The sequence below is a fragment of the Triticum aestivum genome, chromosome 3A (genome assembly GCF_018294505.1).
Source record: "Triticum aestivum cultivar Chinese Spring chromosome 3A, IWGSC CS RefSeq v2.1, whole genome shotgun sequence".
Lineage (NCBI taxonomy): Eukaryota > Viridiplantae > Streptophyta > Magnoliopsida > Poales > Poaceae > Triticum > Triticum aestivum.
In genome coordinates this window covers 8,905,400-8,918,860 of record NC_057800.1, presented here as the reverse complement: position 1 = coordinate 8,918,860, position 13,461 = coordinate 8,905,400, and the positions used below count along the sequence as shown (strand labels likewise).

Sequence of the window (13,461 nt, the reverse complement as noted above, 5' to 3'; positions counted from 1 at the left end):
GTACTAATGATGATTGTCTCACATTTCCTAATTTTTTTACATTAATCATGGGCTAGTGTATGCATGCATCCATTGAATTTTAAATCATAGACATTTTCCTTTTTGAAAAGTTGGTTAAAACCTCCGCCCTACCGCGAGCAATGCACACGATGCTCTTCCCTTCAATCTATGCTATAAGGTCGCTGCGAAGGATGGCTTGAAGTATGCAAATAGGAGGTCACGGCTTACGGACGAAATGATTGAATCTGATAATGCACTGTAACTGGAAAACCAAATTACACCTCTATTCTAACGGGAACCGGGAAAAGAATGGTTCCCAATACAGAGCCCGAAGAAGATAGACGAAAGGAAGTAGTGAAAGAAGAAATGAAGTACGTGGATCAAAGTGAAAAATCACATAGCTACTAAGTCAAAACGTCCAATGAGAATGGAGATCAAGAAGGACATGAAATCCATTAGCAGCTCTATCAGTTATTTCATTATTAGCATTCCTTAACCAATAGTGGGAAACCAAATTACACCTGACATTCACACAAGTATTTCTTCAAACTGAAGGGTAAAGTGAGTCGGAAACCAACCTCCAATCAGGGACACCTAACGATATATAGCCCATGCGGAAACCAAAGCCCAACCCTTTACCGAAAAAGGGTTTCCCCCCGCTTTGTATTCCAAAGCACCAACACCGAGCACAGAGCAAACGCTGGGGCGAGCAACACAACAAGCCAAAGAAAAAGAAGAAGAAACAAGGCCAACACCTGCAGCTCGACAAAGCGCGGATGACCCAGTACCGCTGCGCCCTCCGAAATCTACCCACCACGATCCTAGGCTCCGATCCTCCGCGTACCAAGCAGCACCCCCAGGAAGGAATGCAACGCCGACGACGCTGCTGCCCGGACGTGTCCTAGGGTTTCCCGCGGCACGCGGAGGATAGAGGGGAATGAAGACCACCGACACCCTCCAGGGAGGAATGGTGGCACCCGCAGGCGTCACCGCATCGTAGCCGAAAGACCCGGCAAGGATTTCTCCCAACTCCAAACCCCACCGCCCAACCGGATCGGAGCCAACCAGCCAGCTCGCCGCCCACCAGCATGCGCCACCGCAGAGACAACCCTTTCGATAGCCTGCAGAGGAAAACCGTAACATGTTATATATTGTGCCAAATCATCAATGTGTCTCATGTTCAAAAAACAAATCACCAATGCGTTCTTGCAATAGCCTAACATGTTAGCATGGCTTCACTTGTGTCTTTCTAATTCAAAACCAGTCAACAAGAATATAAGACACCTCCTCGAGAAAATTCCACAAGTCAAATCATTCATTCCAAATCCTCACAAAAAAAAATCATGCAGTCCAAAACAGTAGCAATATATTAGCACTGGACCAGGCAAGATTCAAGGAGGAGCAACATAGTTGAGTTTCACGCACAGAGTGACGCCTACTCAAACTACATACGTAAGCCCAAGTGGTAATTAAGCTAGCAATGATGTACTATAATCTTAGCCATGGTTAAGCATAACCCTTCTAATGTTGCTACTCGACGATGTAAGCAGTTGAGATACTGCATATGACTAGTATATGTTGCGTGTCCAAGGATCACTGTCACAATTCCTCAGGTCTTCTTCTGCTCATCTGGATTCTCTTAATGCTCCTGTAGCACCAACAACTTGGTAATGAGGATGCCCAATGAATACAACGTCCGAAGCAAGCAGAAAAACTACAGTCACCGAGTTTGTGTTGGAGTTGCGTCGAATATATGTACAAGGTAGGTTACAATTAGACTTGTAATTGTATTATGTTTATATAAGATATGGAGTCGTGTCCTAGTATCCTAGGCCTCTCATATATAGCGGGGCTAGACACACGATGTAACCTATGCCAACATAATAGCACCGGAACGCAGGGGAAGCCGGCGGCATGTGCCAGCGTCCAGGGCGACCGAGTGCGGTATTGTAGCGGTGTCACGGGGAGAAGCGCTCATAGTCAAGCCCCGGGGATGTAGCCATATCGGTGAACCTCGTTAACAAATCTCGGTGTCGTGCTCGTGTGATTGCTTGGTCCTCGGATGATCGACGGTATGCCTCGAATTTATTCTAACAGTTTGTATCTTAAATAATGCTTCCTCCGTCCCAAAATAAGTGTCTCGATCTTAATACAACTTTGTACTAAAGTGGGACACTTATTTTGGGATGGTGGGAGTAACAAAGATAAAAGTCCTCGATAGAGACTTCTAGGAACACAGTGGTAGTGCCAACTCGGCCAGGGGTGCACAGGATGGCCGGCGATGTGGTGGTGGTGCATGCACACGGAGATGAGCTACTCATAGAACTGAGTGAGGGGAGAACAGAGTGCAGACTGCAGAGCAGGAGAAGTGCAGACTGCATCACCAACAAAGATCAAAACACTAATAAAGGAGAAGTGCTTCACCATTTCAAACTGGAAAAGGTATAGCACACTACAAACGTTGCATCTCCAACTAGAAACCCCTGCCTGCACTCACTACACCTAATTAAAGTCAACCCATCTCACATGGCTAATTTTCATCCAATCTTCATTGCATTCCTTTGATTCCTCATTTAGCTGAAGCTTCCGTGTCAGCTCTTCGGAAATATCGCACAGCTTCAGGTACTCGAGGGTACTAAGATGCTCGATGCCATGAGGAAGATGTTTCAATTCTGGACAGTCACTGAGAATTAGTTGAACAATATTTTGCATCGCACGTTGTTTAATTGTAACTCTGCTGAGATTTGGAGCATCCCATATCCGTAAATATTTGAGTTTTGGAAGTGATGTTGCAGGAAAGTTCAGCTCCTTTCCATCATAAGCCTTATTAAGGACAAGTGTAACTAAGCCATGCAAACCCAAGAGGCACGCAAAAGAGTTTTCATCTAATTTGGACCAACCCAAATGTAAACCAGTGAGGTTAATGAGTTTTGAACTGGATGAGACGAACTGAGGTAGAACTCTTTGGTCCAGCTGCGTATATATTACAACTTCCAAAACTGTTGGTGGTAAGCATAGTGATTCCAGCTGCAGAACTTCCCTTTGATCAAGTGAATGGATTGTTACATGAACAAGATGAACCATTTTCGCGATGGCCCCACACAAATCTGCCCAATGGCCACTCCTAACTTTAGTGATAGAAAAACTTCTCATCTTGGTCAAATATCCTAGCTGAAACAGAACCTCACTGCTAGCTTCGATAAGTTGCAGGGCCAGCAAGTCGGTCAAATTGCCGATACCCTTAGGCACCTGGATCCCTTCAAAAGTAAGAACTCTCTCGTCAGCTCCAGCTGGAATAGTAACCACATACAGGTATTTCAATTTCCGAAGTGTGGCTACTTGCACTGGAAGCGCCGATAGCATAGAATTGTAAGCATCAAGGACTTCCAGGTTCTGTAACCTTCCTATTTCTTTTGGGAGATACTCAATATGAGTATCTCGAAGACCTAGAAAGCGGAGATTAAACAAGTTGAAGACAATCTTGGGTAGTCTCTTGATTTGAACTCCCTGCAGATCCAATGTTGACAGTAAGTTGAAAGGTTTGAGGAAAGCCTCTAGAGAATCAATTCTCAGATGACTCTCAAAAACATGCAGAGAGCGGAGACTTGTTGCACACAGCAACGGGGCCAATTGTTCCACGTTTGTACTCTGAATTGACAGACGACGCGTCTTCTTGGTCGAAAAAGGCGTTAAGCCATTGTAAACATGACAAAAGGATTCCTCTTCTGATTTAGTGAGAGCTAAAACACGGAGAATGTCATGCATTCGGCACCTATAAACTTGGCCAGCCCGGTTCCGCTCGACTACCTGCAGTAGGCTTCTGTTTACAAGTTTGTTCAGGTAACCCTCTGCCACTTCATCCAATGTTTTGTTCCCTGCTTCTTTAATGAATCCAGATTCTATCCAATGCCTCATTACCTGTCTTCTTTGGAACAGATAATCCTCTGGAAACATTGTGCAGTACAGAAAACAGTTCTTCAGATCAGTTGGAAGGTCCTCCAAGCTGACTTTCAGAACAGCATTAACATCGAGGATCACATTATTACTGAGCTGCAACTCTAACTCCTTGTATAAACTTTTCCATTCAGAGTATGTTGGATGCCTGCATGACAACAAGCGGCCTACACAAGCAATAGCAATGGGCAAGCCACCACACTTATCCAGAAACATTTGAGCTAAAATTTCTAGTTCATCTGGGCATGTTTTTTTCTCATTGTTCCAAAAGGCTTCATTGCAAAATAACTGCCATGCATGATGTCTTTCTAATGGTTCCAATTTGATTGTACAGTTTTTTGTTGCCAGCAATGCCACCTCCTGGATTCTAGTGGTGATGACAAATCGACTAGTGCTTTCTGTAGGAAATGCATTCCTTACCTTAAACCAAACATCCAAATGCCAAACATCATCCAGAACTATGAGATATTCTGAACCTTGCAGATGATTATGGATTACCTCAACCAGGTTCCTGTTTGCGTCCGCGAGGCCAATTGCGACACCGAGTTCAGTTGCTATCTGTCTCAACAAGTCTTCAACTTGGTAGCTACTTGATACTGTTATCCACGCATATTTAGCAAAGTCCATCTTCACGGCCTTGTACACATGATGAACCAAAGTGGTCTTACCCACACCTCCCATTCCCCAAATAGTTGCAATTTTGCTCCCCTGCTCCTCCAAATCACCCACCAGCCAGTGCATCAGCTTGTCCTTGTTCTCCTCAATACCCACAAGATCCTCTTCCCTAGGAGGATTCAGAGAATGGTCAGCAGATCTTGACTGAACATTGTTGCAGCCCCCTCTATCAATCCCTCTCATGTCGTAGCGGACCTTTCTCCTATCTGCACCCTGAAGCCTGCCCTTAATATCTTGGAGCTTGAGTGTCAGACGGCGCCATGCCTTGATGTGCTTGACCCTCTTCTTCATCTTGGTCGCGAATCCCCCATGGGTGTCTTCCAGCTTGTAGGTGAACTCGTCGACCACATCCTCGATCTCGAAGGCGAAGCCCCTAACCTTGTTGACGAAGATGCCGGTGGTCTCATCGGTGTCCTTGAACCGCTCCGCCCCCTGGAGATAGGCCTGCATGCTCTCCAGCTCCTCCTTGGCCTCACGGATCTCGCCGAAGAGACCCTTGAGTGCAGATGCTTCCTTGCATAGCAGCGATGCACCAAAGGTTGCTGCCTCTTTTGCCAAGGCAAAACCAAGCTTGGCAATCAGCAACGCTACAACACCCTCTGCCATGGTGGATCTGGGATCACGTCCGAGAACTCGAGCAGAGTTTCAAATGGATCTGGTGTATGCACGTGTATTCTTGGTTGCCCTGTTTCTCTGAGTGTTTAGGTGGTCATGTGGTGAAAAATCCTCAGAGGTCTCTTAAGTCTAAACCAAGTTATAATCAATGTGCTCAACCAAGTTGACATTCTATATGCTACTCATGAAAAAGAATCAAGAGCTGCAAGGGTACACTAATTTTCTGAACTAAATGAGTTTAACAGTACGTGCGTCCCACCAACTGACGACTTTCTGGCCAAATGCACCTCCCCCAACCACCACCACCAGCGTCCCTATCCTCTCTTTTTTATTTGTTTCGGAATGATCTGACTTTATTCATTAACTAAAAGAATATGCTATATCGAAGAAACCAGAACACACACAAAAATGAAAATAGCTGACAAAACTGAAAATTTCATCAAACTACATTGAAATCCTTGCCTATAGCTTCATCTTTTGCATCTCAATTTTTATCCAAGGCTTGAGTAAAGAAACTGCACATGACCAATCTTCTGCAAGCCAGACTACAACCTAATAGGTTTTGAAAAGCCGCGTGAGCCATCCACCCCAATTAATGCTGGTGAGAACCAACGTTTGAGATGGCTGGATGTCCTGCTCATTCAGCTCGGGATAGAGCAACTCAATCCTGGTGAAGAGGAAGACGGGGCTTCTGTTGGATATGAACGGAAGGGAAACTACCTAATTGCTTAATCTTCAGTTCTCATCTTAATATTGGGTTGAGCAAATATATCACAGCGTTCTGGGGTGCATGTGTATAACACATTGCAGTGATCCCATGCCATCTTGTCATTATCTAAAACTTAAACGTAACAAAACTTGCTGACAGCTGCACTGGACAGAGCTAATTAACTAATTACTGAACGTGGGCTAGCTGTCAGGTTGTTAAGCTTGCTTACTCTTTTTACTCTTTGTTACCACTGAATAGTTTATGAAGTGGCATTGGCTAGATTTGGATCTGAACGGAAGTTCCTGCCCCGATGGTCATGATCCGTCAGCTCAACTAGCCCTTGTTAAGTAGGACCTTTTGTAAGCACAAAGTATTATTGTCAGATCCACGCGTCAAAAGATAGCTCTGATCAAGGCTGAGGAATACATATCTCCTTCCCGATGATAACATACTATTTTATCACCCTGTGAATCTCAAGATGCATACAACCACCAAAATGCAAATTAATTAGCATGACAGTGTCCGTCCTCCCCTCAAGTATATACGTACTTTTGGCCAACATATATGTCCATGTGAAGAATTTAGAATGGATTGCCGTGGATGTGATTGAGACCGAGATCAGCACGGCTTGGCCGAATTTGTAGCTTTAGTTAACTATAGTGTCAAACCGCGTAAATAATTTTTGTATCTAACCGAGATCTTTTCTTAAGGGACGACGATAAACACAAGCCTGTGCCATGGATTAACATGCTACAACAATTAGTTAGTGGTAATTGTAGTGTAATACTTTCCTTGAGATCTGCTAAGCTAGGTCTACTTTACTACTCCATCTTGGGGGCAGGCACTAACTAAGATTACATCTACCAAGAACCATCTGTCGGCAGGAACTAATCTGCAGTTTCAGATCCCAAACCTTACTCTCTGCTTTGGTATCCTCAAATTTAAGACGAAGAAATTCTAGACCTCAAAATTAAGACAAGGATGGTAATCGCGCGTAAGATGGGGCAATAATAAAAGTAAACAATTTGGCAATTACCGGTGGAAGGAGTCTGGCGACTGACCGACGGTGCGCCGCCGAGCGCGCGCCTTTGCCGTCCGGTGGTGGAAAGGAGAGGGGAGGGGCTGGGGGGCACGGAGACTATGTATGCTGGAGAGAGATGGGGAGGGGAGGCTCGGTCGCCGGAGCCGGAGTGGCCGAGCTCGCCGCCGGCGAGCCCATTCGGATTTGGGGGAGGAAAGGCCATAACGCTTTCTTTCAACCGCCCAGGGCCCATAAGCCCACATGTCTTGCTAATCTTTCACCTTGTTGAATCGACATTTTTGTGGTCCACACTTCTTCCCTCTCAACAGAAATCCCACAGTTGCTCAAAAAAGAAAAAAAAAACAGAAATCCGACAGGATCTAAAAAAACAGAAACCAGATTTTCTAAATAAAAAATTTAACTCCATATTGATCTTGTGGAGAAGAACATGGGTGTAGCCATGCAGCTACAACTTTTTTTTTTGCGGGAAAACTTTCAAATTCCAATCGATTCATTTTCAATCATGACAGTACAACGAACACCAGAAATAAAAATTACATACAAATCCGTTGACCATCTAGGAAAGACTACAAGCACCGAAGCGAGCCAAAGGCGCGTCGCCGTCATCACCCCTCTCCGGAATCGGGCACAAATTGTTATAGTAGACAGTTGGGAAGTCGTCGTGCTAAGACCCCATAGGACCAACATCCCAGAACAGCAACCATCACCGATGAAAAATAACGTAGATCGAAAGGATCCAAATTAAAGAGACAACTTGAACTCTGATATCTTCTTGTGAGATCATGGCAATGTTAGCTCTTCTTCCAAAAGAAGCTTTTGATGCAAACTCGGGGTGTGTCTCGGGCGGGGAGCTCCTCTATAGCGCCTTACACATCAAAGTGCTCATAAATTGCACAGGGGTGCGCACATGGGCCGCAGCCTAGTAGGCTCACCCGTTGACCCATGCGTTGGAACGTTCATTAGCCCGCCTCCCGCTCGCTTGCCTCAGCATTTCCTAAGCAACGCCTGTTGCACCCGTTAAGTCTTTCTACCATCGGGCGCATACCCCCACTTCGCTCTAGGCCAACCCATATACTACCTTCGTTTCAGTTTACAAGTCCTACATGTATATCTAGGTTGTCAATTTTATCACCTTAATATAAACTATGTAACATAAAAATTATATCGTTTGAAAATAGAACATCTAAGTTTATATTGGTATATTTTTTGTAATATATGACTTGTATTAGCTTGGTCAAATTAACTACCTAGAGGTACGCGCACACCCTGTAAACTGAGAGAGAAGCAGTACCTTATTCTTCTGTTTAAACTCCAATAAAGGTGCGGCAAAAAGGGGTTCGAACTCGTACCCTCAGCGCTGAAAGGAACCGTGGTAAGCACTATGCTAGCTTACTGCTGGTGCACATTTGCTTTTATGTTTCCTTTTATCACTTTCTTCATTTTTTCAAATTCGTTGGTCATTTTCCCAACGTTTTTATTCGGATTTCTTTTTTCTTGTTCTTTTCCATATGTTTGTTTTCTTAAATTGTGATTTCTTTTCTAAAGTCGATGAACTTTTTTTTGAAATTTGTGCTGTTTTCAACTCCATTAAATTTTTCAAAAATCCATGAAGTTTTTTAATCGATTATTTTCATATTTGTGAACCTTTTTAAAAATTTATGAAAGTTTCTTAAAACCCGATGAATAACTTTTTTGAAATTCCATGAATTGTTTTGAAATTTGATGAATTTTTTTAAAAGTAGATGAACTTTTTAGATGATTGTGATTTTTTGGTAAATCCATGAAAAAAAATTAGTTCATATATTTACAATTTTTCTAATTGTTTTCGGAATTTTTCTAAAGTGAAAAGTTGACTGGTAACTGACGAAATAAAACCGAAATAAGAAAATTGCGTATCGAGCAGCCGAGTCTGATCGAACGAACTCCGCTGGCCCGTGACATGCTAGGGGCACGCGTGAGAGTATGTCTCTGGCGCGTAAGGCTGGCGTCCAGCCGCGCGGGAGACTACGTCCTCGTTTTCTTTTATTTTTTAAGTTCGTTTTTTTACTTTCGTTTAAACTTCCAAACATTTTAAATAAATACATTCTATGAATTATAGAAAAAATTGAAAGAATTTTAAACAAGCATTTAAAAAATGTTGAATGTGTATAGAGAAAATATTTCACACGTGCATGAAAAATGTATGCAAAAAATATACAATGTGTGTGAAAAAAAGTTGATCATGTATTTAAAAAATGTTATATTTGCGTATACTACTGTAGTTAACGGCACGTGCTTTGCACATCTTTGCACCTCAAGGTCCTGTTTGGATTAGCGTTTCCTCATGTTCCTGGCCGGTTTAAAATACAGGCATCTTCCATCGTTTTCTTTCCAAACAGAAATAAAATATTGACTGTAATTTACACCTATAAAATAAATACAGATGTATAAACTTACACCCATTTCAAACATGACCCAAGTCAGAAATTTATTTATTTTTCAATTGAGGAGGAACAGTTCTGCCCAAATCTATTTGGCTGTACGAATACTCAAAGGCCTAGTTGTATTTCTTTCCTTTCTCTTTTTGCTTGTTTATAAAGTTGTATTGGAACATAAGTCATATGTTTTTGCAAAAAGAAAGAAAGTATTGGAACATAAATATAACAAAAATATTTAGCAGTATTTATTGTGTCAGAAATTATGCACTGCACACAGCTTCTTGCAGAGCAGAGACACCGGAATGAAGCATGTTAACCAAGGGATTTTGGAATACGATGGGACCCATTTGGCTGCCGTGTCCTTTCGCTCACTGATTTCTTTACAAACATGGGCTCATGCGTAGCAGCCTTTTGCAGGCCGGCAGAGAGCTAACAAATGTTAGCCATCGGATGCATGAGAACGGACGGCCAGCGTTTCAGGGATTCACCGCATGCTTAACCGTTGGATGCGGCAAATGCATGGTACAGATTGTGTTTCTATGGCGGGAAAACCTAGGGCAAGTAAAATTTTAAAATTACTGTACTATAGTACTCCTTCCGCTCCTAAATATAAGTCTTTCTAGATATTTTAAATGGACTACCACATACGGATGTATATAGACATATTTTAATGTAGATTCACTCATTTTGCTCCGTATGTAGTCACTTGTTGTAATATCTAGAAAGACCTATATTTCAAAATGTTGACCATGTATCCAAAAAAAATTAATCTTGTATTGCATTGGAAAAATGTTAAATTTGTATTTGTAAAGTGTCAATCAAGCATTTAAAAATGTTAAATCATATTGAAAACATGTTGACCATGTAATTAAAAAATGTTAATATTGAATTTGAAAAGCACTCTTGTGACCAAAGCCAAAGAAAGGAGAAGGCCTATATAAAACAAGCAGAAAAAGCACTAAAAAAATGCACTCAAAAAAAAACAAGCAGAAAAAACACAAGAACCACTACAGCAGAGTAGGAGCCGAGCCGCAGAGAAAAAACTAAGTACATTCTCCACACCACACGTACGGGTACGGCTCGTTCACCTGATCATCTAGGGCTAGCGCTACCGCTGGTGAAACCAGCACCAGACACTTCTCACAAGGCAAAGAAAACTGAAGCATCAAGGCAGGAAGTTGTGATCAGGTTGAAGCAATCTCCAACAATGTCTGGGACTCCATCCGTGCGCATCTCCAGAAACGCCATGAGTGAGACTCAAACATCACTTGCTACCTGTTTGATGAGCAATACTCCACAAGGCAACTACCATGTGTTGCTACTGGCATGAAAAAATGTACACTTCTCAAAGGAACTTGCACTTCGTGGCACCCGATCACCACCGCAGCTTACCGATGAAATGACGAGATCCGACAATACACTGTAAATAGGAGAAACATTCCTGCTACACAACAGTCGCTGCAAACTGAACGGTGAAGTGGGCCAGAAAACATGTCTCTAACCCTGCAATCAGGGACAGCTAAGCCACATTTCTAACCCTGCACCATGTCTCTAACTCTGTTCAGTATCAGGAACCAAAACCCGGCCCTTTTAACAGCTTACAGAGGAAAAAAAGGAATTTGTATGCCAGATCATCACTACGTTCTTGCGATAGCCTGAGAAAATAGAAATAGCCTGAGAAATAGGAATTTGTCATTTATGCCAGATCATCACTTCAAGAAATCCATGTAGCCATGTATTATATATTTAGTCATATATGCTTATAATAAGAACTTGTTTGACATCTTTTGTCCCACCCTCGCATGACAGCGGGGTCCTTAAGGAAATTTAAGGGAAATTAAGGTCTCCTTTTAATAGAGAACATGAACAAAGCATTATCACTTAATAAATACATGAACTCCTCATCCTAGCTACGGTCATCACCGGAGCGAATCTCAATAATTGTCATCTTGGGGTCTAAGGATCATAACACATAATTGGTGCATACAACTTGCAAGTTAGGATTTAAAACTCACTTATATTCATGGAAATATAATAGGTTCAGATATGAAATCATGGTACTCGGGCCCTAGTGACAAGCATTAAGCATAGCAAAGTCATAACAACATCAATCTTAGCCCACAAGCCTGGGTGGCACGCCCTAGGATGGGCAGCTGAGCTTGTGGCTTGATAACGCACAAGTATAGGGAGGTCAGGACAGTCTTCGAGGGTAGTATTTCACCCAAATTTATTTATTTGACGCAAAGAGAGTCAAATAATATTTATGAGCATTAGTAGTTGAGTTATCAATTCAACTACACCTGAAAAGTGACACATGTGGGCAGGGACAAACTCCCTGCAAGCCGGCCAGTCCAGTCCATGGCAAGGTGAGACGAGAGCTCGACCCTCCACGCGACACTACTAGGAAAAGGCCTACTAATGGCGCACTAGTAGTGCGTCATTAGTATGCCTAGAGGTGCACCATTACTATCTGACTTAGTAATGGCACACCACATAGAAGTGCGCCATTAGTAATAATTTTTTGTGCGCCATTAGTAATAATTTTTTTTCAAATTTTTTTTCAAAAAAAATTGATTTTTTTATTAATCTCGGGTCACTATGGCTTAATCTCAGATCAAATCACACTCTGTGGTCAAACTTCCCAAAAGGTCACACATCCTCACACTAGTTCAGCCCAAGCACGCTCAACTTCATAGTTCTATCCAACCCAACACCACCTCACTTCACAGGCACTTGTTGATATATCTATCATATCAATCCTATTAAACCTTGCTGATGTCTAGGACTTTGTTCATGTTCATAAGTATGATGAAATTTTGAAAAAATATTTCAAACTTCCCGGTCATATTACGTATCATATTTTGAAAAATAATTCAATTTTTTTAAAACCAATTTTTTTTCTGTTACTAGTGGCGCACCTAGCATACGGTGCGCCACTAGTAAGTTTGAAATTTTTTGAATTTTTTTGCCTCCGGATCTTAAAAGCCCTGTAACTTTTTTTCTGTTAGGTTTTTGGGGATTTTGAAAATGCTTAACGGGGTTCCCCCGGTTAAATTCGGATGTAACTTTTCAAGTAGATGATTTTTCATATAGAGAACTTTTTAATCCGAGTTCATATGCAAAAGTTATGTCCACTTTACAAATTTCAGAGAGATTTTGCAAATAAAGTCGAAATTCATATTTGTAAATTTTCCCAACAACTAGACCACATATCACATGGGAAACTTATTTTCTTTTATTTTTTTGACATTTTCATCATTTTCTTTTATTTTTTAAACTAAAAAGGCGGTCCACTGGGGGTGCATTCGGTACGTTTTGGGCCAAGTTAATAATGGCGCACCGTGGGAGTGGTGCGCCATTACTAGTTAAACTAGTAATCACCACACCCACGATGCGCCATTACTAGTTTTGAAAAAAAAACAAATTCTGATTTTTTTTTAAAAACTTAGTAATGGCGTACCAGTTGACAGTGCGCCATTACTAGTTTTAACTAGTAATGGCGCACTGTCCACTGGTGCGCCATTACTAGTTTTGAAAAAATAAATAAAAAAATTTGGAATTCTTTTTTGAAAATAATTTACTAGTGGCGCACCGTGGATGTGGTGCGCCATTACTAGTTTAACTAGTAATGGCGCACTATCCACTGGTGCGCCATTACTAATTTTGAAAAAAAATGAATTTTTTTTGTTACTAATGGCGCACCACCTGCTGCCGCCCGGGGCTTTGCCAGGCGAGGGGAGGGTTTTGGTGGCGGCTGTAGCAGGCGCCACTCATGTCGCCTGAGGTGGACGACGCGGGGGCTGTTCCATTTGTTGTTATCAAGAGAGAGGCACTCGGTCCAGTCCAGAGTCCAGATGATGGAGACTTTGCTTCTCAAGAGTAGTACATATTACTAGGAAGCAATGCGATTACTGGCGTTATCATTTGAATTACCACTACTGAGGGAGTCCTGGATTAGGGGGTCCCCGGACAGCCGAACTATATCCTTTGCCGGACTATTGGACTATGAAGATACAAAATTGAAGACTTCGTCCCGTGTCCGGATGGGA

The 13,461-nt window shown here is 42.2% G+C and overlaps 2 protein-coding genes across 2 annotated transcripts; both read right to left on the bottom strand.

Annotated features, from left to right (window-relative positions):
- Positions 1–442: 442 nt before the first annotated feature.
- Positions 443–7,246, bottom strand: LOC123059784 (uncharacterized). The gene is made up of 2 exons (XM_044482270.1): positions 6,990–7,246; positions 443–1,121 (listed from the first exon to the last, which is right to left on the bottom strand). Exons 1-2 carry the CDS (start codon positions 7,225–7,227, stop codon positions 595–597), a joined length of 765 nt encoding a protein of 254 aa, XP_044338205.1. The 5' UTR covers positions 7,228–7,246; the 3' UTR covers positions 443–594.
- On the bottom strand, positions 2,406–5,491 carry LOC123059783 (disease resistance protein RPM1-like). Its single transcript, XM_044482269.1, has one exon. The coding sequence runs from the start codon at positions 5,233–5,235 to the stop codon at positions 2,503–2,505; it is 2,733 nt and encodes a 910-aa protein (XP_044338204.1). The 5' UTR covers positions 5,236–5,491; the 3' UTR covers positions 2,406–2,502.
- Positions 7,247–13,461: the final 6,215 nt, after the last annotated feature.

What these genes read in the sequence shown, in the direction of transcription:
- LOC123059783 (XM_044482269.1), bottom strand. Translation starts at nt 5,235, where the DNA reads ATGGCAGAGGGTGTTGTAGCGTTGCTGATTGCCAAGCTTGGTTTTGCC.
- LOC123059784 (XM_044482270.1), bottom strand. Translation starts at nt 7,227, where the DNA reads ATGGGCCCTGGGCGGTTGAAAGAAAGCGTTATGGCCTTTCCTCCCCCA. An exon ending in TCGCCAGACTCCTTCCACCG is followed by an intron (nt 1,122 to 6,989) that starts GTAATTGCCAAA and finishes TTTCCTCTGCAG; the next exon opens with GCTATCGAAAGGGTTGTCTC.